The 25079-nt window shown below is 40.4% G+C and overlaps 1 protein-coding gene across 3 annotated transcripts in view; it reads left to right on the forward strand.

The window, feature by feature from the left end:
- Ap2b1 (adaptor related protein complex 2 subunit beta 1) overlaps window positions 1–25079 on the forward strand; it is a 122585-nt gene that overhangs the window by 15911 nt on the left and 81595 nt on the right. For all 3 annotated transcript variants that reach the window (XM_028890533.2, XM_037200720.1, XM_028890532.2), the window contains exons 3-9: window positions 153–258; window positions 4303–4438; window positions 7046–7291; window positions 18163–18353; window positions 20753–20974; window positions 22228–22348; window positions 22469–22564. In XM_028890533.2, the coding sequence (XP_028746366.1) occupies window positions 153–258; window positions 4303–4438; window positions 7046–7291; window positions 18163–18353; window positions 20753–20974; window positions 22228–22348; window positions 22469–22564 (1118 nt within the window). The remainder of the gene's footprint in view (window positions 1–152; window positions 259–4302; window positions 4439–7045; window positions 7292–18162; window positions 18354–20752; window positions 20975–22227; window positions 22349–22468; window positions 22565–25079) is intronic.

Genomic DNA, 25079 nt, shown 5'->3' on the forward strand with positions numbered 1-25079 from the left:
AGTTAATATTCTAGGGCTTTGAAATGCACATCTCAGAATTTTGAAATAGTCTTACTTGTGGCTGCCTTGCTTTCCTTTTGTTATTTCGTATTGCAGTATTCTACCTATTCTCTAGTCCTGAGACCATACCTGTTTGTTCTCATCTCTTTTAGGAGAAATCTTCGAGTTAAAAGCTGAACTCAACAATGAAAAGAAAGAAAAGAGGAAGGAGGCTGTGAAAAAGGTGATTGCTGCTATGACCGTGGGGAAGGATGTCAGGTAAGGGTGATGAATGACTCTTAGACTGTAGAGAGCTACATACCCCAATTTGTAGCTCTTCCTGCTTTCCAATAAAATCATAGACCACTGAGGTACAGTGGTGCCCAGCTGCTTGAGAGGCTGAGGCAGGAGGATCACTTGAGCCTGAGTTGGGCGCCCAACTTGGGCCCCATAGCATCTCTGTCTCAAAAAAAACAAACAAACAAAAAATACATAAAACCTATGAAAGTGGAGTTCTCCCGTTGAAATAAATATCACAGACGTGTACATGCTTTTATATTAGCTCTGACTTAAGCATTTTTGTTGCATACAGGTTTAGCATAAACTGTCTTTAGTCCTGGCACAGGTACACATCTGTTGCTTAAAAAGGTTTTAGAAGATGATGAAAATGTACTAAACTCACATACTCTTTAATTGGGTTAAGCTAGTTCCCTCAAAGCTTTACAGCTCTACATTCTATTCTGTTGTTGGATTCAAGGTGAAAACCAACACTACCAATATTGCCTCTATCTTTGTTATTTGTTTCTGTGATTAGTGAGACTTTAAAATGAGTAGGGGTCATCTGCAGGCACCACAGCGTTCTAACGTCCTCTCCTGGGTCCATGAGATCAAAACTATTCTTATAATACTTGAATACTCTTTGCCCCTTTACCATTCTGAGCTGATAGGAAGCAGTGGTGAGTGGAATTGCCAGCACCTTACTGTGAACGCAGGCAGTGGTGCTGGCCCATGTGGTCATTCTGTTTTTCTACCAAGAAAGAAAGCAGTTACGAGGAGACGAATAGTTTCACTTAGGACTGTCATTCATAATGCAGGAAAATTTTATTTTATTCAGTAGGTTGTTTTTTTGTTTTTATATATGTGTGTGTGTGTGCTCCTGTGGAAGTTAGAGGACAGCTCTCAAGAGTCTGTTCTCTCCAGGTACCTGTGGAGTCCTGGGATTAAGTCAGATTGTCTGGCCCATGTGCAAGCACTGAACTTACTGAGCCATCCTGCCACACCTTTTTTTTCTTTCTTAAAAAAGTTCTCTCTCTCTCTGTATGTGTCGAAGCTGTGTTTTTAATATACTGTGTGTGATTTGAGGGCTGGAGAGATGGCTCAGTGGTTAAGAGTATTTGTTGCTCTTGCAGAGGACCTGGGATGAGTTCCCGGCACCCAGGAGGTCCAACACTCAACACCTTCTGACCTGAGGTATCCAGCATACATATGGTGCACATACATACATGCAGACAAAACACTACTATGAATAAAATAAATATATAGAGAGAACATATCCATTTATTTGAAAAAGATACTAAACTGTTTCTTCGTTTTCTGAGTCATGTATTTATATGAAGCTGAATTTTCTTATACTTCAGCTAAAACATTCCACAGCAGAGGTGGTAACATGAGAATCCCATTGTCTCTACTTAACTAGAATGTGTAAACAAGGGGCTGATGAGGTGGCTCAGTGGGTAAAGTCATTTGCTGCAGAGCCTGATGACCCATCAGTTCCCCAGAACCCAGCAGAGAACCACTCTTGGCAGGTTGTCTCAGGTCTCCACATATGGGCTGTAGCATGGGTGCCCACAAACATACACAAACAATAAATAAGTAAAATATAAAGCACTGCCATCTTCTTATTAATTAAAATTTTACTTTAAAATAATTTATGAAATGGGCTTATGATTTTTTTTTATTTTTGAGACAAAATCTCTCTATTACATACCTCTGGCAGTCCTGGAACTCACTATGTAGACCAGGCTGCTCTCAAACTCACAGAGATCCACCTCCCACCTGCTGGAATTAAAGTTGTGTGTCATCATGCCCAGCTTGTGCTTGTTAATTTAAGTGGATTGTTGTTCTATTAAGTCTAAACTATATTCTGTCTTGTCCTTTTATGAAATTTTGCCAGTCTTTGAATGAAACAGGAATGGCAGAAACCTTGCTCAGGGCATCAGGAGCATCGGAAGATGCTGAGCTGTCTCCTGTCCCACCATTGTTATCTGGGCTTCCTGTTGCTTATGGGGACAGCTCTTGGCTTTTGGTCTCAGCATCCACTTTCCCTGAGATGTCCAGAAAACTTTGATTCATGTGGGTTATGCCTATTGACATTCAAACAGGGAAAACTGAGAAAATTTTGAAGTGTTAGTTATTCTACTTGAAGTAATAGTCATAAACCTTTGAAGTTTACTATAATTTTCTCTTGTTGGCAGTGGGGATTGAACCTAGGGCCTTGCCTATACATACATGCAGACAAAACACTACTATGAATAAAAGGCAAGCCCTTCATCACTAAACTCTTTCCCAGCCCTCTTTCTCCATTTTAGTTCAAGAGAGGGTCTCACTATGTTGCTGAGGCTGTCTTTGAACTCTCCCTGAAGCACAGACAGCCCTTGGACTTGAGTCTTCCTGCTTCAGCCTCCCAGGAGCTGAGGTTACAAGCATGCACCAGTGTGCACAGCTTCAGTCTTCTTGTGCAGGGTGTTAGAGTTACTTAGGATTGTAAGCATTCTGTTGGATAATGTTTTGTAATTATTTACTGGTTTTGTAGCCAGTCTGCATCTGTGTCTGGGCCAGAGAGATGGTCTGATGGCGTGAAATCGATCACTAGGATCCACATAGTTCAAGGAGAGTACTGACACCTAAAAGTCTCCTTTATGAGTGCAGGTAGACATTCTGTTCTTACAGGAGAATGATAAATGGTGAAATGATGGCTAGTACTTGGGAAAGGAGTAGACCATTTATAGTTGATAATGCCAATGCTTTTTAAAAATAAATAAATTCATAAATTCTTTCAAAAGGGAATCAGGATACTTTGGAGAAAAGATTGATTCCAGATCTTGATTAGGAATTTAAAACTTGAACATTAGAGAAATTATAGAAACACTTGAAAATAGAGGGTCACAATACAAGGACTTGGGAGCTACCTAAATTCCTACTGGTCAAAGATGGAAGAAAATGAGCATTAAAAAGTTGGAGTGCTTTCATATCACCATGAATTGATATGGAAAATTGTTATTTTTCTTTTTTCTGTTGATAAAGCTAATTATTTTTCTTAGAATATACGTAATTTGTTATAAATGAAACAACATAATATAAGCTGAGTGTGGTGGTACACATCTGAAATCCCAGCACTTGGGAAACTAAGGTAGGAGAGTAGTGAGTTCCAGGTCATCTTGGCCTACATGGTAAGTTTTAGGTCAGCCTAAACTATATATACATAGCCTGACCCTGCTCAGAACCAAGCACTAGGCATGTAGTTGAGTAAGAAATATACTTTCAGATTCATTTTAAAATAATTCCAGGGTTTGGAATACAGGTCAGTGACAGAGCACTTCTCTAGCATGTGTGAGGTCCTGGGTTTTGTCTCCATCACTAAACAAAGAATCTAGAGCAGCTAATCAGTAGTGGGAAAAAGGTTTGAGGGCAGATGTGAATCTAGATGGAGCTGTATCAGCATTTGTGGGTAATGTATATGTTGGGCTCATTCTGTTGCTCTCAAATTTTTCGTAATAATTTTCTTCCCCTCCACAAAAACTTTGAGAGGGCTGAGGATGTAGCTCAGTGGTAAAGCACTTGCCTACCATGCACAAGGCTGAGGTCAGCCTATGCATTGACAGAACTAGAGTTTAAAAATGTGGCAGGCAATGATATTTTCCCTTTCTTTCTTCCTTCCATCTTTCTTTCTCTCTCTCTTTCTTTCTTTCTTCTCTCTCTCTCTCTTCCTCCCTCCCTTCCTCTGTCTGTCTGTCTGTCTATTTATTTATTGATTGATTTTTTTGAACAGAGTTTCTCTGGGTAACAGTCCTGGCTTTCCTCACATTCACAGAGATACACCTGCTTTTGCTTCCTAAGTGCTGGGATTAAAGGCGTGCACCACCACCACCACCCAGCTTATTTTAATTTTTTTAGTTACTCATTCCCGTGAAAATGAGTTATCAGCATTGTACCATTGTCCTCTTGTCAAGTCGTTGTGGAATCAAGGCTGTCACTTCATGATCAGTGGAACAGCTTAGCACTGACTCCACTTCCCTCATTTCTCTCTTCCTCTTCTCTCCTCAGCTCTCTCTTCCCGGATGTTGTGAACTGTATGCAGACTGACAACTTGGAACTAAAGAAGCTTGTGTACCTCTATCTGATGAACTATGCCAAGAGTCAGCCAGACATGGCCATCATGGCTGTCAACAGCTTTGTGAAGGTAGTTTGCCCGAGGATTCAGTCTTCTCTGCCTCATGCAGCCTCTTCAGAAGTGACTTTTGATATAGTTTGTGTCTGCATTGCAGATAAGCAACCTATGTTTCAAGGGACGAAATCCTGTAGGGAAGTCCTGGCAGTAAGCAGCAATGTTCCTGTTGTACGCACTGTATACACCAGCATGGAGCATCCAGGGGCATTGAAGCCATATGGCAAGCCTTCTGTTATTCCTTGCAGATGAATAAAAGAAAGCCACGTGAACCTCAGTGTTTACCCCTCAAGGCTAGTAGAGGTTGGGCATTTCATCATAATCCATACCTGCTGACAGAGGTTGGACATACTGTCATGTTGTTCCCTGAGGATTTGTTTTATCTTTGTGAAAGTTAGGGTTAGGACTCAGAAATGCTTTGGCAGGAGGTGCTACTTGTCTTTGATTTAGCAGGCCCTACAACATTTGGCTAAATATTTAGGGATACATTTTGTTGTTTATTTTGAATATGAGTGCAGAGGCTTGGGTCCTCTGCAGCTGGAGTTACAGACAGTTGTAAATGCCTGACATGGGTTCTAGGAACTGAACCCGGATCTTCTAGAAAAGCAGCAAGTGCTTTTAACTGCTAAGCCTTGCTTCAGCCCATGATTAAATATCTTTATTATGCAAATTAAAAATATTCCCATAGAGGAAGTAGTAAAATACTCATCTTGTGAATTTTTTTAAAAATAAATACTGGCACATGGCCACTATTGTTGAATTTATATTACCTGTACATAAAACACTTTTCTGACCCCGACCCCCTTTCTCAACATCTTTCATTTGTCAGAATAAGAATCATAGGATCTCAGTCCCTCCCTCTTGTTCTCCTCCCAGGCTGGTCCTTGTGCCTTGGCCTCTCCTCCTCCAGCTCCACTACCCATGTGCTAGAGTTCTAGGCATGTCTACCACACCTGGCTAAGATCTCTGTTAAAATCATAACCTTACCACTATTGTCACAGCCAAGCTTAGTGAGTTTGAAGCCAGCCTAGAACAGAGACCCTGTCTCAGAAAACCTAAATAAATAAGAACTGACACAAAGTTTCCTGGGTGCAGCTGAGTAGTCAGGGTTTCCTGTCATTAGCTGTGGTGAGTGTGGGAGTGGGTTATTCACATTAATATCCTTTTCTGTCTGAAATATATTCTGCATTTAAAAAACAGACATTTCCAAGATGAACTTCGGTTCGAACTTTGAAAAATAACTGATAAACTATCCTTTTAGGCTTTTCTCCCTCATGTTTTTCTACATTTACATAGTCCACAACTTTTTGTTTTGGTCAAATGATTCTTAGGTAGGTAGAATATATTATAGGGAAGATTTTGTTAAAATTTTGAAAGAGTTAGGTATAAATGCACATGGCTTAAAGAGACTTTTTTTTTCTTCTTTGAGACAAAGTTTTACTGTTCAGCCCTGGCTATCCTAGAACTTGCTACAGGCTGGCCTCAGACTCTCAGAGAGCCACCTGCCTCTGCCGCCTGGGTACTAGGATTAAAGGCATGCACCACCATGCCCAGCCTAAGGAAATTTTTGATATAGGAATTTTAAGAAAGTATTCTTGGCCAGGAAGTGGTACACCCACCTTTAATCCCAGCACTGGGGAGACAGAGGCAGGTGGATCTCTAAGTTCAAGGCCAGCCTGTTCCAGGAAAGTCAGAGCTACACAGAGAAACCCTCTCTCAAAAATAAAAAATAAAAATGAATGAGAAAGAGAGAGAGGAGAGGAGAGGAGAGAGAGAGAAGAAGGACTGGAGAGATGACTCAGAGGTTAAGAGCATTGGCTGGTCTTCAGAGGTCCTGAGTTCAATTCCCAACAATCACATGGTGGCTCACAACCATCTATAATGAGATCTGGTGCCCTCTTCTGTCATGCAGGTATACGTGCAGGCAGAACACTATATAATAAATAAACACATCTTTTAAAAAGAAAAGTATTCTTTGTCAGTGTTTTGCCAATGCTGGGCTGGAAAGAACTCCCTTGTGAAGGCAACTGCTTGCTGCTGCTGAGCCCAGAAAGGCCACTTTGCTGCCTGGCGGGAGGTGTGCTTCTGTCAGGCCCCAGTCAGATCATAGTGCATCTTCATTTTGTTCTGTAGGCCTCCAGAAACTGTTCTCTTTTGACTTGGTTCTTACAGATTGACAGTGGAGGGGACACAGCATTTCCAATTCTCTCTCTTTTTTCCTGAACAAGAATAGAAGAAAATAGGTCAGTTCTTAGAGCAAATCCGCCTATAGTTCTGGGGACGGCCATACCATGCATGCTCGTCTGGGTGAGGGGGTCAGATCTTGGAGGTATAGACAGTTGTGAGCTGGCATGTGGGTGCTGGGAATCGAACCCAGGTCCTTTTGGAGGAATACTGCTGAGCCATGTCTCCAGCCCCTGACAAATTTCTTAACAACAACAAAAAAGATTTCCTTCTAAGCTCTGGAGTAGACAACTAAGAGTTTTAGGAAAGGAATAGCATGAGAGATTGGATTCTCATATAGAATATACTAGAAACTTGTGGTTTATGTCAACTGGAATGTTTACTTGTAATCATCTTGTATTCATGTAGTTGAATTTTTTTTTTTTTTTTTTTTTTTAGGATTGTGAAGATCCCAATCCTTTGATTCGAGCTTTGGCAGTTAGAACCATGGGGTGCATCCGGGTGGACAAGATTACAGAATATCTCTGTGAACCCCTCCGTAAGTGCTTGAAGGATGAAGACCCCTATGTTCGGAAAACAGCAGCAGTGTGTGTGGCAAAACTCCATGATATCAATGCCCAGATGGTGGAAGATCAGGGATTTCTGGATTCTCTACGGGATCTCATAGCAGATTCAAATCCAATGGTAAGACATTGTGCTTTTATAGAGAGGGCAGCAGTTAAAATGAGCCCTTTCCTAGGCATGCTTAATAATGTGTTTTCTTTGAGACATTGACCACAGGGTAGTTGTGAGAAATAGTTTTGTGTAATGAATAGATTGTATAGTTCATATTCCTAGGTGGTTTTATTTATTTTTAGGATTAATTTTTCAGATAGTCATTTGTGGTAATTTCTTGTATGAAAATAAAACCAAATCAAAGTGATCTTTATTGGCCAACTATTGTAATGTATTCTCAAAGAACTCTAGGATAGAAATTGATTATGTTCTGTGTATCAGGGTCCTTGCTGTTGTTCCCTTTGGGAGTGGGGGCCAAGTAGGTGCAGAGTCAAACCGCACAGACTCCGGGATGTCAAAACAACAAGCTCAGTTTATTCAGGAAGAGGCAAGCCTCATATACCCTCCATCCCACCCTGGAGGGAGGTCTGATGAATATGCATCAGCTGGTGTGACATAGCTGCCTCTCATTGGTCCAGATCATCTCCAGATCATGTTTCAGCTGTTGCTAAGACCCTTAAGCAGACCCAAACTGGCTCTCAGAAAGTATCTTTTTTACTTGTTTGGGCCGTGTGGCCCTCAAGCCCGTTAGGAATGAGTCATCCCACGGTTCTGTGTATTTAGCAGCCAGAATATAACACTTAAAAAAATTTTTTTTTTCATTTGTTTGGTTTTGGCAGTGCTAAGGATTAAAACCAGAACTTTGTGCAAGTACCCCATATCTGAGCTACAGCCCCACCTCAAAGTTGAAGTTTATTTCTTTCTTGACATCTTAAGTTTTCTTTATGTAATAAAAGGAAGTCAGGTCCCAAATGATAGATTACTATTAAATTAAGTTCATTTAAATTGAGTGGTTGATTAATCAGTATTGCTGCTGAAAAGATAGAGGATTATTGGCTTCTTTCATTAAAGTACATCCCCCAACATTCTGTTTGTGTGTTGAAATAAGGCTTTATGTATTTAGAATGGCTTCTAATTTGTTATGTAGCTGGCTTTGGATTCTATCCTTTTGCCTCTCAAGTGCTGGGATTAAAGCCATATGCCACCACTTGACCTTTTTTTTTTTTTAAACAAGGTTTCACTGTCTTGTCTGATGATAGGCATGGGTCACCACACCCTGCTAACTAATTTTTACCTGGTACAATGTTTCTTTGAAGATGAATTGCACTAAGAGATAGTAAGTAATGTTAAATTATTTTTTGTTGTCGTTGTTACATTTTTATGAATGGAGAGAGAGTTGGAATGTATCATCTTTCCTGGCAAAAGTTCTACTCCAATCTGTGCTTTGGGGTCTTTCATCTTCATCTTATTCCATGACCTTGGCTTTTTATTATCCTTCTAGTGTAGCAAGAGATCAAAGGATGAAGCTTATAACTTACACTTTTTAAAGGCACAGGCTGTGCTGAGTATCACTCATGGATTATTGAGCCATTTTCTAGGATTAGGAGTAGATGTGGAAGGGCTTGGACAACGACTTCCAATAAGGTGTCATCATCATTATTAGAAAATGACCCCCATGTTTTGTTTACTTTCCCAAGCAGCACCACCCTCAACCCTTTTAAAAAGATTCTATAATGAGTTAAAGAATTGAGTTTGTATGGCGGTACTAGTGTGTGTGTGTGTCCATGCCGGGGGTCTCTTCTCCCACCATGTGAGTTCCAAAGATCAAACTCAGGTCCTCAGGCTCTTGATTTTAAGCACCATTACATGCTAAGCCATCTTACCAGTCCGGCAATACCAGTTTTATGGAGTGCTTAGTTGGTACAACGTACCTTTGCCATTGTTTGTGGTTCACTCTCACTCTGAGCGACCATCTTTGAAATTCTCTATCCAAGGACAAATAAGGTAATAAAGTTTTAAGCACCAAGCAGATAAGCAGAATATCTTGTACCCTGTGGAAACCTATTAAATATTCAGTGGAGCTAAGAATGGATTGAGGCAAAAAATAAATTCTAACTCCTACAAGCAATTCTAGGTTAAAGGGTTTAAAAAGGCACCTCTACACTCATATAAATTCTTCCTTATGAAACCTAATAAATTTTAGGGTGTAAGGACTGGAAAGCGGTCTGGTTTTTGTTTGTTTGTGAGGAAATGGGATTTGAAATCCAGGTAACCCTGGAAGATCCATATCAGGTCAGCTAAGAGCATGCATGCGCCTAGTTTGTTGATCTGTTCTAGGCCTCCTCTGCAGGGAGAGGGGTGGTTTGTTTGTTTGGTTTTTTGTTTTTGTTTTTTTGTTTTTTTTTAATACAGTGCATAGTACTTTTAACAAATATAATAAATGGATTTATTTATCATCACCAGATTCAATAACTACCAATATATTCTAATCCCATTTGTTTCCTTTATTGCCTTGCTGTATGTAATTTAAACAGGCATTGGGGGATGGTTTCTATTTTAAATTTACTATTTTTTATGTACACACACACACACACACACACACACACACACACACACACACACACACATTAACTAATGTCCCCAAGAGTTGTCTATGTTTGTTTTCACTGTACAGTCCTGAATGTGATGGGACTCATTCTGCAGCCTAGGTCGGCCCTGAACTGTCAGTCTCAGTGTCTCAGACTCTTGAGGACTGGGATTGCCATCACCTCTGACTGTTGGTGACACATTAGCTTGTTTTATAGCAACAAATTGAGAGGTGATTTGAAGAGACTTTACGAGTATGTTTGAGGAGACTTACAGAAAACAATTTAAGGTTACTTGGTAGGTTTATGAGAAACTCACATTCTGGGTGGCCTCTCTCCCACTGAGAGAAACTGTTTCCTTCACATCCCTCTAGACTGTTTTATTGTCTATTTATTGTAGACTTACAGTTACCAAAAAGTAACCTTGAGTAAATGCTAGAATTAATTAAAACGTATTTTCCTTTACCAGTGGGATCAGATGCAGATAACGAGTAGACCAAGTACATGAGTGGTCAGTAGCACCCAAGGGCTAGTAGTGGCGTGTTAGCACACTAGCTCACACACTTCAGAAGTTCCTACGGCCGACTGTGTTCTGTGTCACTTGAAAAGAGAAAGTTAATTCATAATGCCTATGTGCTAGGCACAATGACAGTTGTTTTTATGTGAAATATTTCACTTTGTTTTTGTGTCTGTCTGAAGTAGAAGTTGTTCCATGTTTCAGATCAAGAAATGTGCACTCAGAGACTGAACTGTCTCACGTGCTGTGGCTAGTTGTAATGCAGCCAGGATTGCAGCCTGATCCCAAGCCTATCCTGATCACTTCATGGATATATGTAAAGAAACAAACTTAATTCTATACATACCCCACACATTTTCATTTTTTCAAAATGGTTTAGAGTTAGAATACATGAAAGCCTTTAATTATCTGTACCCTGTTACTATGAAGTCATCCATCCTCTTACTCTAATTATGGGTATGAGTCCTTATCCTTGAGGAGATTTTCTTCCACCTTTCTCAGGCTGTCCCACATGGTGGCAGCACTGCACCAACCAAGACTAGGTTGTCTGAAGGGACACGATCCCACCTCAGTGTTCTTAAAGTTCAGAACAGCTTCCTAGAGGGAAAGCACTGGAACACTTGTAGAAATGACTTCAGAATCTTTGGGGAGGGTGCTTTTCAAGACAGAGTTTCTCTGTATAATCTCCCTAGCTGTCCTGGAACTCATTCTGTAAACCAGGCTGGCCTTGAACTCACAGAGATCCACCTGCCTCTCAGGTGCTGGGAATAAAGACATGCACGCCACCACCTGGCCAGAATCTTTTAATATGAGAATAAAATGTAAGTCAAGAGCTGACAATGTTTGGAGTGATATCAGCTTGAGTACTAGCATTGATGTGCCTTGCTATAAGTAATAGAACTTTTTTTCCCTTCTGTCACTTTTTGAAATTTACTTATTTTTATCTTATGTGCATTGATGCTTTGCCATGAGTATCGGGTCCCTTGGAACTGGAATTGCAGACAGTTGTGAGCTGTCATATAGGTACTGGGAAGTGAACCCAGGTCCTCTGGAAGAACAGTCCTTAACTGCTGAGCCATCTCTCCAGGCCTTCCGTCTGTCATTTTTGGGGTTACTACATACCCTGTTTTCCTGTAGTTATTTCACTACTTTAAGCTGACTCTCAAGTGTCCTACTTGACAGAGGAAAGGCTAGCTTTGAGGTAAAAACTTCTTGACTCTGTTTAGTGCTAGCTTTATGCTAATGCTGTTTAATCTTCCTGTTTCCTCTTCTGGAAAATGAGAGATACTCTCTCCAAGAGTTGGGAGTATACAGGCTAGAGAGAAGGCTCAGTGGTTAAGAGTGCATGCTGCTCTCCAAGTTCGGCAGCTTCTACATCATAACTGCCGAGAATTCCAGCTCCGGGAACTCCTACACCCTTTTCTTGCCTCTGAGAAGGACCCCACACACACACTTAAAAACACACACACACACACACACACACACACACACACACACACACACACACACACACGTAGTTTAAAAAAAAAAATGAAATATAAAAAAACTTAGGCCAGGCCTGCTTAATGCACATCTTTAATCCAAGCACTTGGGAGGCATAGATAGGCAAATTCTGTGAGTTTGAGGCCACCGTGGTCTATATAGTGAGTTTCTGGCCAGACAAGGCTACATAGAGAGACCTTTTCTTAAAAAAGGAGGGGGAGAGGGTTGGGAGTATTAATTGGGATTTAAAACTGTACTTATTAAAGTACCTGGCATATCACCAGAAGATGGCTGCTACTGTCATTATGAAGTAGACATTAGGTCAAGGTCAACATTATCCACATTAACTTAATACCTGTGCATTTTGATAGAATAAGATCTTGTAATAACAGTTAAGCGTACTTTCAGTTGTGGATTTTACTAGTCCCCTTTGTAAGGAAGCTTGTCTTCAGGAAGACACCGGGAGCCGCAGGAACACAGCTTCCATGATTTCTTCACAAATACCAGAATTTTAGAGACATCATTTGATAAATTTGTTTGCAGGAAAACAGTTCACTTTTGAATGAAATGTTCTCTAGAGTTTTCGTCATGTTAGTCTCTTCCTTGCTTAATTTGGCTTTACACTCGGTGTCTTGGGTTTTCTTTCTACAGCCAACATTTATATTAGGATCCACTCTTTGAGAGTCTTCCTTGGCAGCAGGACCGTGTGTGCGTTGCTCTTTGGTGTTGAGCTCAGTGCTCAGCCCCTCTGGCTTAGAACCCCTGTGATCTCCATTTCCCAGGCCTCCTATCACTTAGCAGCCCGTGGAGATACCCATTTCCCATTGCTCCAGCCTCCCGTAAAGTGTAGACGAATTAGTAAAGAACGTATTTTCTCAGTGTACCCTGGTTCTCATCCTTCTTAGCTGTGTGTTCTCCCTAAGCTCTAGTGTCCTCAACTTCAAAATGGGAATGACAAAGTGCTGTGTCATAGAGCTGTTGTGAGCTTTAGACAAAGCTCTCGAAACACTTAATGCTGAGCTTAGTGTAGAATAAACCTTAGTAATGATCAACACATATTATTGTGCTGTGGTGCTGGGTTTTAGTAATTCTAGAAAGATTGCTCTTTTAATGGCAACATTCTTATTGTAAAAACTTTTGAGATCATTGTGTATCTCTAAAAGTGATGTTGCTTTTTCTGTAACTACAAAGACATTATAATACTCAATAAATGACAGATAATTATTTTTATAAACTCAGGAATATTTTAAGAGATAACAAAAAAGGACATGGTAGTAGGATAAGAGGATGGGGTGCATGTGACAAGAATGTATTACAGGGCTGGAGATGACTCAGTGGCTAAGAAGACCTGAGTTCCATTCCCAGCATCCCTGTGGTGATTCACAACCACCTCTTCTGACCCTCTTGGGCAATAGACATGCATGTGGTGTGGTGCATATACATACATGCTGGCAAAACATTCATATATATAAAATCTTAAAGAGAAAAATTTTAAAGAATGCATTACAAGCATTATGAGCTTGTCAAACGAGTAAATTTTGTTTATATTGGCCTGTATTAATTACTTTTCATACATATATATCATATATTTTGACCATAGGCACCCTGTTATCATCTCACCCCTCTCTCATTAATCTCCTTCCTCTTACCAGTTAGTCTGTCTTCTACTTTCATGTCATGTGAGATGTGTGTATGTGTAGGCCAGAAGAAGGTGTGATTGTGAGCACCCATGTGAGTGCTGGAAATCTAACCTGGGTCCTCTGAAGACCAGCCCATTAACTGCTGAGCCATCTCTCCAGCCCTAGATGCCAATGTTTTGTTTTTTTTTTTCAAGACAGGGTTTCTCTGTGTAGCTTTTATACATTCTTTGCCCTACCTCTTTGGTGTTTTGAATTAGGGGCTTATGTAATTAAGGTTGGCCCTAAATTCCTAATTCTCCCTCCTTCGAATCCTAAGTGCTGGGATTACAGATGTGGGCTGCCAAATGTGGCTATAAATGTACTTTTTTTCCCCCGAGACAGAGTTTCTCTGTGTAGCTTTTGCACCTTTCCTGAAACTCTCTTTGTAGACCAGGCTAGCCTGAAACTCACAGAGATCCGCCTGCCTCTGCCTCCCGAGTGCTGGGATTAAAGGTGTGTGCCATCCCCGCTGGCTTAAATGTACTTTTAAAGAAAACTTTCTTTAGAACTCTTTTTTTTCCCCCTTACATGCTCTTAATCTTTTTGAGATTGTAGCAACATTCCTAAGATAGACGATAATTTCCCGGGGAGGAAATACTAGACTTGTCTTAATAGTTCTGATTCAAAGCGATGTTGTGACTGAGGGAAGTGCATCTTTGTTTCACTGTTGGAGAGACGCCAGGGTGCTTACTTGCTGGCTGAGCTTGCTCCTTGGGGACTTTTCACTATGTCCCTACAGTGGTGTATTCTTCTTTGGGAAGAAGTGAATTCTAACTTATCACTCTATCTTTAAATTTTATTTTTGAAAGCCAGGCAACATTGTACAAAATTTCAAAGAAATACAGATTGTAGAAGCATTGACAAGAAAGAGGTCTGGTGTACTTCAGCTGCCCACTTGTCGACTTGAACTCAGTCTTTCTCTTCATCTGCCTCAGATTCAGTGTGACTGACTGGCTTCAGATTCATCGCAGTGTGGGGAGGACACTTTACTGACTGTGAAAGTGTAAAGCTTCCCACCATGAGCCCGCCTCGTGTGATTTCTGGAGACCCCAGAGTCTGAGTTGACTGGAAGGTGACAGCTGAGAGGCAGCAGCAGCCTTGGGGAGTTTAGAGGGACAGGAAGTCTGGTGCAGGGTGGGAGAGCATCTCATCTGCCCCATCACTTTGGTGGTGACTTGACCACCACCTCTTCCCTCCCGCAGCCTCTGTTCAGCATGGTCCTCTGATCTGATCTTTCTGTATATTTTTATTAGGCCGACCCTTCAGTGTTTCCTTTCTTGTTTTAATATGATAGTGAATAGACATTGCCTACTTGAGCCTCAGAGCTTACCCTTCATTAGCTGCATTACACACTAGCTTTAATTTCTAATTGCCTGTAACGGTAACAAGGGGATTCTAATTCCTTATTGTGTTTAGTATCCTTCTGTTCTCTCCGTGTCTATTTTTAGTTCTTCAGTTATCTTCTTTTCTACGTTCTCTATTACCTTCTATTTAACTTTAAACAACACACACACACACACACACACACACACACACACACACACACACACGGTGGGGGTGAAGGAGATGCATTGACAGAAAGATAATTATGGTAGGAGGTTTGTTTAAAACTGATGACCAAGGTTAGATGTGTTGACAGAGCTGTCAAAATAAGCAATTGACATAGGACATTTTAATTTTTTTTTTTTGTTCTAAAATAAGGTCAATCAAAACTACTATGCATGGGAAGTAAATTTTTTCCCTATATGTGAAGTACCTGGGGATGATTATTATTTTTGTTTGTTTGGGCGTTGTTTGTTTGTTTGTTTTCAGACAGGGTCTCATGTACCCCAGGCTAGCCTCAGACTTCTTAAGTAACTGAAGATGACCTTGAACCACTGATACTCTTGCCTCTACCTCCCATGCTGGGGTTATAGGGAATTGTTTCATTCTTTACACATTCCAGTTTTACTAAATCTCATGCACAAGTATGAAGTGAGCAGAAGCATTTGAGAAAAGAAGCTCATGTATGTTATTACAGAAGATACATTAGGTCGGGTTTGCTTTGTGGCAATGAAATGTCTAATTATATTTGCTAAGTAAGTCTTTGATTCTTTTCATCTGGGACTTTTTGTTCTGATCACCAAAGTAGAGCTGAAGAGAGTTCTGTTTCTACCTCCCTTCTCCTCTATAAAATGATGCCTATTGCTACATTGCACTGTGTATTAAATCACTGTTTCTTAGATGTTTACTTTCCCTGTTTACTTTCATGATTAGTATAATCTGCCGATTACCTAGGCAATGTGGATAATAAAACTGACAGCTAATTTATAGCCATTATGTTTCTCTCTTGCTAACATAATTATAAAACTCAGTTTCTCAAGCTTTTGTTAGGGGACTTGAGTAAGACTTGACTATGAATTAACATCCTTGAGAATTTCTTTGAAGTATATAATCGTTGAAGCTGACTTCTTGATGCATCTCATTTAAATTATAAAGTACTTAGGGTCAGCCTTACCATGCTAATCTTCACATCTGAACTTTTGCTGTAAAATATATTTTAAATCTCACCTGTGTAGAGCCACAGGGTAGTATTTCCATTGTTTGTTTATGAGTGCTTTTGAAATTTTAAAGTAACTTAAAATATTCCTTTGTCAGTTGTATTAGAAATAATCTGTAATTTTGATTTAAAATATTGACCTTGTTTTGTAGCTACACATATTCCCATATCAGTGAATCAAGGTACAAGTGTACTTTCTTGTCTAGGGTAAGTTTTTTCACTTACTGTCTCAAAGAAGAGGATATATTTGAAGCACCATATTTCATTGAATCTATAATTTCATTAATTATAATCTATATGATTAGTTTCTGTATCCTTATGAAAAACATTCTCCACTAATGGGTGATTGCAGGTTAGCTTAGCAGTTAAGAGCAGGTGCTGCTCTTCCATAGGATCTGAGTTCAATTCTTATCAACCACATGGTACCTCACAATCATCTGTAACTCTAGTTCCAGGGGATCCAACAACCTTTTCTGATCTTCAAGGGCACCAGGCACACACATGGTATACAGACTACATACAGATAAAACAACCATGCATGGAAAAAAAAATATGATGATTGATTATAAATGCACTCCAGTTTTAGAGATATTAATGAAAAAATTTTTGCAATTTTTACTTGATGAATTATGGTAATGTTACTACCTTAAATTTATATAAGGCTTTATGAAATTTTTGTTTTTGTTTTTTGAGACAATGTTTCTCTTGTGTATCCCTAGCTGTCCTGAAACTTGCTCAGTAGACCAGGCTGGCCTCAAACTCAGATCCATCTGCCTCTGCCCCCCAAGTGCTATGATTAAAGGCATGCGACACCATGCCTAACATGAAAAAAATTTTTAATGATTTAAATTATTTTTATTTTATGTGCACTGGTGTTTTGCCTGCATGTATGCCTTTGCGAGGGTGTCAGCTCCTCTGGAACTGAAGTTACAGATAATTGTGAGCTGCCATGTAGGTTCTGGGAATTGAACTCAGGTCTTCTGGAAGAACAGCCAGTGCTCCCAGCTGCTGAGCCATCTCTCCAGCTCCGTAAATATTTCTTAATGTATAACATCATTGGACTTTTGTATCCTCCAGTTAAAATTAGTCTCTGAGGTAAATTCAGTTTTCCCTGGTTTTCAGATGAGCAAACCGCATGGGACAGAGATTATATGTTCCTCTAGCATTGTACTAATGAATTCTGGTTTCAAGTCTACTTATTCTTAATTCTTAATGTAAGTATGTGGTAACACTGAATAATTGACAGTGTCACCTCCCTGTTGTCTACATGCACTTAGAATTAGGCCTAGATTTTTCTCTGTCACATAATGCAAATATTTATTGAGATGTTTCTTTTTTTTTTTTTTTGGTTTTTTGAGACAGGGTTTCTCTGTGTAGCTTTGAGCCTTTCCTGGGACTCACTTGGTAGCCCAGGCTGGCCTCGAACTCACAGAGATCCTCCTGGCTCTGCCTCCCGAGTGCTGGGATTAAAGGTGTGCGCCACCACGGCCCGGCTCTTTTTTTTTTTTTTTTAATATATATTTATTTAATGTATATGAGGGACCTATCTTCAGGGACACCAGAAGAGAGAATCAGATCTCATTATAGATGGTTGTGAGCCACCATGTGGGTACTTGGAATTGAACTCAGGACCTCTGGAAGAGCAACCAGTGCTCTTAACCACTGAGCCATCTCTCCAACCCCGAGATGTTTCTTTTTTGTTTTGTGAATTCTCATTCTATAGTCCAGACTGTTCCGGAGTTCACTTTGTAGCTAGCCCATGATAGCCCCAAACTTGAAAGTGTCCTCTTTGCCTCAGCCCTGGTGTGCTGGGATTACAGGTGTGAGCCACCACTGGTTTAGCTTCGTGTTTTCACAGCTGTTGGTCTGTCTTGATTGTAGCGACAGGTTTGGGTGTGCTGCAGTGGTTAAGGTTTCAGTAGTGAGTCATCTGTGACTCTATTGATATATGAATTACTTTAATTCTGGAGTGCCTGACTACTCAGAAGCTGTATATGCTGTCATTGGTGGCTTAATGCAAGGTTTGAAAGCAGTTCATCTCTTTCTGTCTATTCTGGATAACATCTATTCTGTCTAACTGGGTAAAATGTTTAGGAGTGAATTGAGAGCTGTGAAGGGATCCTACCAAGGTTGTTTGCGTGTCATAGTTTTGGTTTTCTGAGTATATCGAAGTCATTATCTGTTTGTTTCTTTTGCAGGTGGTGGCTAATGCTGTAGCAGCATTGTCTGAGATCAGTGAATCTCACCCAAACAGCAATTTACTTGATCTGAACCCTCAGAATATCAATAAGCTGCTCACAGCCCTGAATGAGTGTACAGAATGGGGCCAGATTTTCATCCTGGACTGCCTGTCTAATTACAACCCTAAAGATGACCGAGAAGCTCAGAGGTCAGTCTGTCTTACTGGACATTAGCTGATGGTCTTGCCTTACTGAATAATGTCTAATGTCTGCTCTTAGTATAAAGAGGATATCAGACTGAGGAAGGCAGAGGGTTTAGGGGGACAGTACTATCCCCAGCATATTTTCTCACTGGTTTTAGGGACACTGTAAGTGCTAAATCGCACCAAAAAGTATGTGGTTGTTTCATGCTTCTGCCAAAACCTCCTTCATTTTGTCACCTATCTCCCAATTCCTGGTCACTTGGTAAACAAAAGTTGTCTGTCCTTGTAATGATATACTGTCTATTCTGTTAGATTCTTCATGCTAGTTATTGAGCTGAATAATACTTATAATTTAGTATTAGGTTAGGTATTTTTAAGTCAACAACATATATGTGTCTTGCCATTGTACCTAGAAGTCATGTTAGACTACATTTGGAGCTTTTGAGAGTATCTTGATTGTTCCGGTCGCCCCTTACCACTTCCATGTTTAGATTTTTTTTGACTATCAGAACTTTATTACTGAATGTCATCAACACATCTGTACATAAGTACATTTCAGTTTACAAAGTTGGAGTTACTACCTGTTTTTAAATTGAGCACGTTGTATATATAAGCACTTGACTAGGCAAAATACTTCTGAAGAATTGCTGGCTCTTCATTAAAGTTGACATATTTTAATTATAGTAGATAAGAACCTTCCTTGCTGGCTGAAGCTGATTTCCAAGCTACTAGAATGTAAGTTCTCTTCACTTGTCTGGGAAATGATTCCCTCTGGACTTAACTAATACTGCTGGTAGTTTCTTTTCATCATTGAAAGTACAATTATATTCTGGAGAGAACTTTACCAAGAATTTTATTTTCTGTTGGCCATTGACATTACACTCATTAATTCACCTAGCAAATACTTCTTAAACCCATGCTATGTGCTAGGTTCTGTTCTAGGCTGTGAGGATTCCACAGTGAACAGACAAAAGTCATGGTCCTCATGCACCATTCATTCTGAGGAGTGGGGATAGGAGTTTATATAATACGGATATTCAGTAAAATATATAATAGATCATATTTCATGATGGCTAACAGAGGTAATCTAAGGATCTAATGTTTTAGGGTAAAAGACCATAACGAGAATGCCCCCCCATCTCTATCGTTTTTGTTTGTTTTGAGCCAGGGACTATGCGTAGAGCCTGGGCTGGCTGCAAACTTGTGATCCTCCTGCCTCAGTATTTGTTTTGTTTGTTTGTTCTTTGAGACAGGATCTCGAAATGTAGCCCTGGCTAGACTTGAACTTACAATATAAACCATGGCCTCTAACTCAGAGATTCATTGGCCACTGCTTCCCAAGAGCTGGAATTAAAGCTGTGTACACCACACCCAGCAGGATTTTATTTTTGTATTTTACTGTTTGGAATTAGACTTTTTAAAAAGTAATCATGAAGGTCTGTGTGAGAAGGTGGACTTCGTTTTTTAAAGGTCTGGAGGAGGTCAAGTCAGCCATGTGGACATAGACAAGAGTAAGCCGACACTTATCTTGTCTCTTTAACATTGTAAACAGTCATGCCAGGCGTGGTGGCATACACCTTTAATCCCAGCACTTGGGAGGCAGAGACAGGAGGATCTCTGTGAGTTTGAGGCCAGCCTGGTCTATAAAGTGAGTTCCAGGACATCCAGGGCTGTTACACAGAGAAACCCTGTCTCGGGAAAAAAACAAAAACAAAAACACCATTGTAAACAGTCACTCATGATGTTGCCCAAGAGCTAGCAAGTTAGGTTGATTTCAGAGAACACTGCAAAGTGTGACTATCAAGATTCTATGAGGCATCTAAGCATAGGTAGTAGGGCTAGAAGAAGTTGGGAGAACATTGTAATAATATTCTAATATTAAAAACCAAATCCAAACAAAACAAAAATGTCGTCTGTTTCCAAATTTTTCTTACTAGCTTGAAAGCAAGAGGCTGTGTAGTTTTACCTGCCAACTCACTTCCTCTTTAAGTCACAGGTGGATGACACCTCTCACTGTGAATTAATTTTCAGGATGCTTGGTTTGACTTTCTGTAGGTTGAGTAGAGATGAGCTGTGAGGCAGGGAGCCCTAACATTATGTGGGGAGACAGGACTAAAATCAAGAAGGTAATGGGCGTGAGTGCCAGTGTCTGGGGCATTGCTAGTTCCCTTCCAGTTTGGATGTCCCTGTTGCTGGCTTCTAAAGTCTTCTGACGCCCCTGCTCTGCCTGTAGCCTGCTGGGCACGAAGCTTCTGCGGTGTTGACCTAAGCATGGAGCTTTGACTTTCTAACTGAATCTTTGATTTCTTGATACTTGGGCCATGGAACTCTGAAGCATTACTTTATGGATGAATTGAGCAAAGGTACCATAATCCAAGATACTCATTTTCCCTTTCTGCCCCCAGCATCTGTGAGCGAGTAACTCCTCGGCTATCCCATGCCAATTCTGCAGTGGTGCTTTCAGCGGTGAAAGTTCTAATGAAGTTCCTAGAACTGTTACCCAAGGACTCTGACTACTACAATATGCTGCTGAAGAAGTTAGCGCCTCCACTGGTCACTCTGCTGTCTGGGGAGCCAGAAGTGCAGTATGTCGCCCTGAGGAACATCAATCTAATTGTCCAGAAAAGGTGGGGAAATAGTGATTTGGTGATTTTAAAATGTTTGTGATCTTGAATTAAGCTTAATATAAATGTTCCATAGACTGATGCTAATCTCTCTTGTTCTTTACTGTGTGGAAGTACAAGTGTTATATAGTAACACAACTTCCTCTGGAATAGCAACTTAGTTATTACCATTCTTTCCGTAGTAATTATCTGGTGTTGTAGTTTGGGGTTGTTAAGTTGTTTTTGTTTAATTTTTGATTTTTGGAAACACACTCTCACTATGTAAACCAGGCTGGCCTCGAACTCATAGAGGTCCACCTGCCTCTGCCTCCCAAGTGCTGGGAGTAAAGGTGTGCGCCACCACGCCCAGCCAGGTCGCTTTCTTAAGTGTTTCTTTTGGACATGCTACCCAGGAAGGTTGTAGTTGAGAACCAGGTTGTTCTTCCTCAGCAGTTCTGTGTCGTAACACACAACCCCTATCCTTTAAAAGGACACAAATCAGATGTCAAAAGGAATTGATAGAGAATAGATGGGCTAGGAGTATAGCTTTGTGGTAGAATGCTCGCCTAGAATGTGCTAGGCACTGAGCTTGACACTCAGCTTTACCGTGTGGAAGTAAAAATGTTGCATAGTAGCGTAACTACTATATGGGGTGGGGAGGACAATAGAGTGTTGTTGGATGTTTTTTTACTCTTGGCTCTTTGGCTCTTTACTCTTTTGGGGGGCCCACTACCCAGTTCCCAAATAAATAAATACACACACAGTCTTATTCTTTCTTATAAATGCCTGACCTTAGCTTGGCTGATTTCTAGCCAGCTTTTCTTAAATTATCCCAGCTACCTTTTGCCTCTAGGCTTTTATGTTTCTCTACTCTGTATACCTTTCTTTACCTCTTACTCTGTGGCTGGCTGTGTAGCTGGGTGGCTGGCTTCTCCTGTTTATTCTCCCTGCCTGGCAGCCCCACCTATCCTTTCTCCTACCTGGCTATTGGCCAGTCAGCTCTTTAGCAGACCAATCAGGTATTTTAGACAGACAAAGTAAAACAGCTTCACAGAGTTAAACAAATGCAACATAAAAGAATGCAACACATCTTCCATCATTAAAAGAAATATCACAGCATAAACAAATGTAACACATCTTAAAATAATATTCCACAAGAGGCTTATACGGGACACTTGTAAGGAGTTTTCTTCCCCTAAAGGGGACAGGCAGAAAGGCTGAGCAGGATATGTCAGTAAATATGTTTGGTCATCTTCTTGTGTTTTTGTATGTCACAGGCCTGAAATCTTGAAGCAGGAAATCAAAGTCTTCTTTGTGAAGTACAATGATCCTATCTATGTTAAACTAGAGAAATTGGACATCATGATTCGTCTTGCATCCCAGGCCAACATTGCTCAGGTCAGACCTTAAGCTGTCTCAAATTTATGCTGGCTTAGAGCTTAAGATCTGGTATTCAGAAGGCATGAAATTGCTGTTTGAGAATCTTTAAATGGTATCCACTTGTTGGATATTTGACAGGTCCTGGCAGAGCTAAAGGAATATGCCACTGAGGTCGACGTGGACTTTGTTCGCAAAGCCGTGAGGGCCATTGGCCGGTGTGCCATCAAAGTGGAGGTAAGGCTTCAGAGGAGGAGATCACACGGTATGGGGTTCCAAGTGTTCATTACTTTAGAGTATATGTAATTGCAGTTTATCAAAATAATAAAGCATATACTTAGTGAACTAAATAATATAACGTTTATGGGTGTTGTGTCTGCATTATGTCTGTGTACCCTGTGTGTGCCAAGTACCGCTATAAGCCAGAAGAGGGATGGGACCTCCTAAGTCATGAGCCACTGTGTGGGTGCTGGGAATCTAACCCAGGTTCTCTGCATGAGCAGCCATTTTTGCTCTTAACCCCTGAGCCTTCTCAGTCCCAGATTAAAGAATTTTTAACGAAAAGCCACTGCCCTGGTTCTTTTCCTTCTTTCCTTAGCCCTACTTTCCAAAAAGTATCACTTTTAACTCTCTTTTATGTTGGTTTTTCTTTTGCTACATCCATATCTATAAAGAATTTTATTATCTATTGGTTCATTAGTTACAGATTTTTATCTTTTCAACATACCCCACTCCTCCCCCAAGCATGTGGGGGTCTTGTTGGTTTTACTTTTTAAGACAGGGTCTTCCTGTGCAGCCCAGGCTAGCTCCAAACTCACATTCCCTCTCCCTCAGTCTCCCAAGCATAGGATTCCAAGTATGAGCCACCGTGCCTGGCCTTAATTTTGTGTTCTTTCCACACATTGCTTTTGGTAATACATGTCCTTAGGTGTTGTATTTTGTTTTGGTTTTAACTTATTTCGATACTACCTATTTATTTTTTACATTTGTATATTTGTTGTTTGAGGGGACAGCATGTGCCAGGGTACACATGTGGAGGTCAGAGGATAACTTGTAGGAGTTGGTTCTTTCTTTTCACCATGAGGCTCCTAGGGATCAAACAGGTCAGTAGATCTTGTGGCGAGTGCCTTTATCTGATGATCCATCCTGCTGGCCCTAATATCGCATATTGATTGCTGACTAGACTTCTAGACTTTCCCAGAGACTGGACCATATCTCAATGGTTCCACTTCTCTCATACCTCCATCCCCTTTACATGACTAAATCTGGAGGCATGGTGATATTCATGAGTTTTAGGTGATGCTGTGTACGTTTTGAATCCTAACAGGAGGCACATGATTTTGTAACCTATGATAGATAGTACAATGACAGACTTACCCTTGGATTTGGGGATTTTTCTCACAATCTTGTCCTAAAAGAAAAACAAATCGATCATAGTATTAGTATCAGTTTGTATTCCATATTCAATTAGTAAAAGATTAATAGACTAATCTCTATTCTAGGATTTTTTGAGCCATAGATAACTGAAAAGAAAATGAAAGCTATGGACCTTGTATTTGTAAATATTTTGTAAGTCCATACAGAATTTGATGGCTCCTTTTAGGAGGTTGAAACCACCCACCCTGTGCAGAAGATGAGAGGATGGCTCAGTGGTTAAGTCTTTTCTGATCTGTCATGAGAGCCGGGTGTCAGATTTTAGCACCCACATCAGGCAGCCCACAGGCTCCTGTAACTCCAGCTTTCAGGGCTCTTCATGAGCACCAGCGTGTGTATGTGTGCACAAATGCTGTGTTCTCTTCCTCACAGTGGCTGCACTTTAAACTACTACTGGCCTGGCTGCTCAGGCCATAGCCTGAGGGTAATTCTGTTTCCTCAGACAGTGGCTCTTTTGTTGCCATTCAAGGTAGTTTTAACTAAAGGTAGCTTTAACTAAATCTCTATGGTTCTAATAAAACTCAAGATTCAAAGGTTAGGGTGAAGACCTGTGAGCTCAGAGAGTTAGAGTAGCAATTGGCTAACTTTCTCTCTTTGCTGGTGTCCACAGAAGCCTCCCTCTTTCCATACCTCCCCCACTTTACAAAAACCACCCACACTAAGCTCCTCCCTGCTACTTCTTGTCAACTAGTTGCTAACCGCACCTCTCTGAGCCCAGGTTAATTTTATTTAAATAACGCAAAAACAACACATCTTCACATAGTTAAACAAATGCAGCATAAACAAATGTAACACATCTTTGCCTAGCTAAACAAATATTCCACAACACACAAAGGGGGTGGGGTTGGCGGGGGGGAGGTTGGGGGAGAACACTGAAGAAGTCTTTTTAAAACATCAAAAATGCCTATGCAGTCTCCAAAGAATTCTAGTCAAGGACCTCCAACTTAGGTGTATTCTTTAATTGCCTTTCTTCCCTTATACCCTGGCTATTTTTTCCTTATTTCTGTTCTTCCAGTTATCCAGGATAATGTTTACTCACTTAACTCAATTATCTGAGAGATAGAGCTCAGTGGTAGAGCTCTTGACTAGCTTGTGTGAGGTCTAGGTTTGCTCTTAGCAAAAGACACAAAACTAAAATACTTTTCAATTTGTTTTCTAATGAATCAAAGCTGGTATATTCCTAGAGTTTCTAATATTGATATACAACAGATGATCTAGCCTCTAGTATATCTCTAGCAAATTCAGTGCCTGTTTAATTTAGTAAATGTACCTGTATATTTCCTTTTTGTTTCCTTTTTTGTGTTGAGATAGTGTTAAT

The sequence above is a fragment of the Peromyscus leucopus genome, chromosome 8b (genome assembly GCF_004664715.2).
Source record: "Peromyscus leucopus breed LL Stock chromosome 8b, UCI_PerLeu_2.1, whole genome shotgun sequence".
In the NCBI taxonomy this organism is placed as follows: Eukaryota; Metazoa; Chordata; class Mammalia; order Rodentia; family Cricetidae; genus Peromyscus; species Peromyscus leucopus.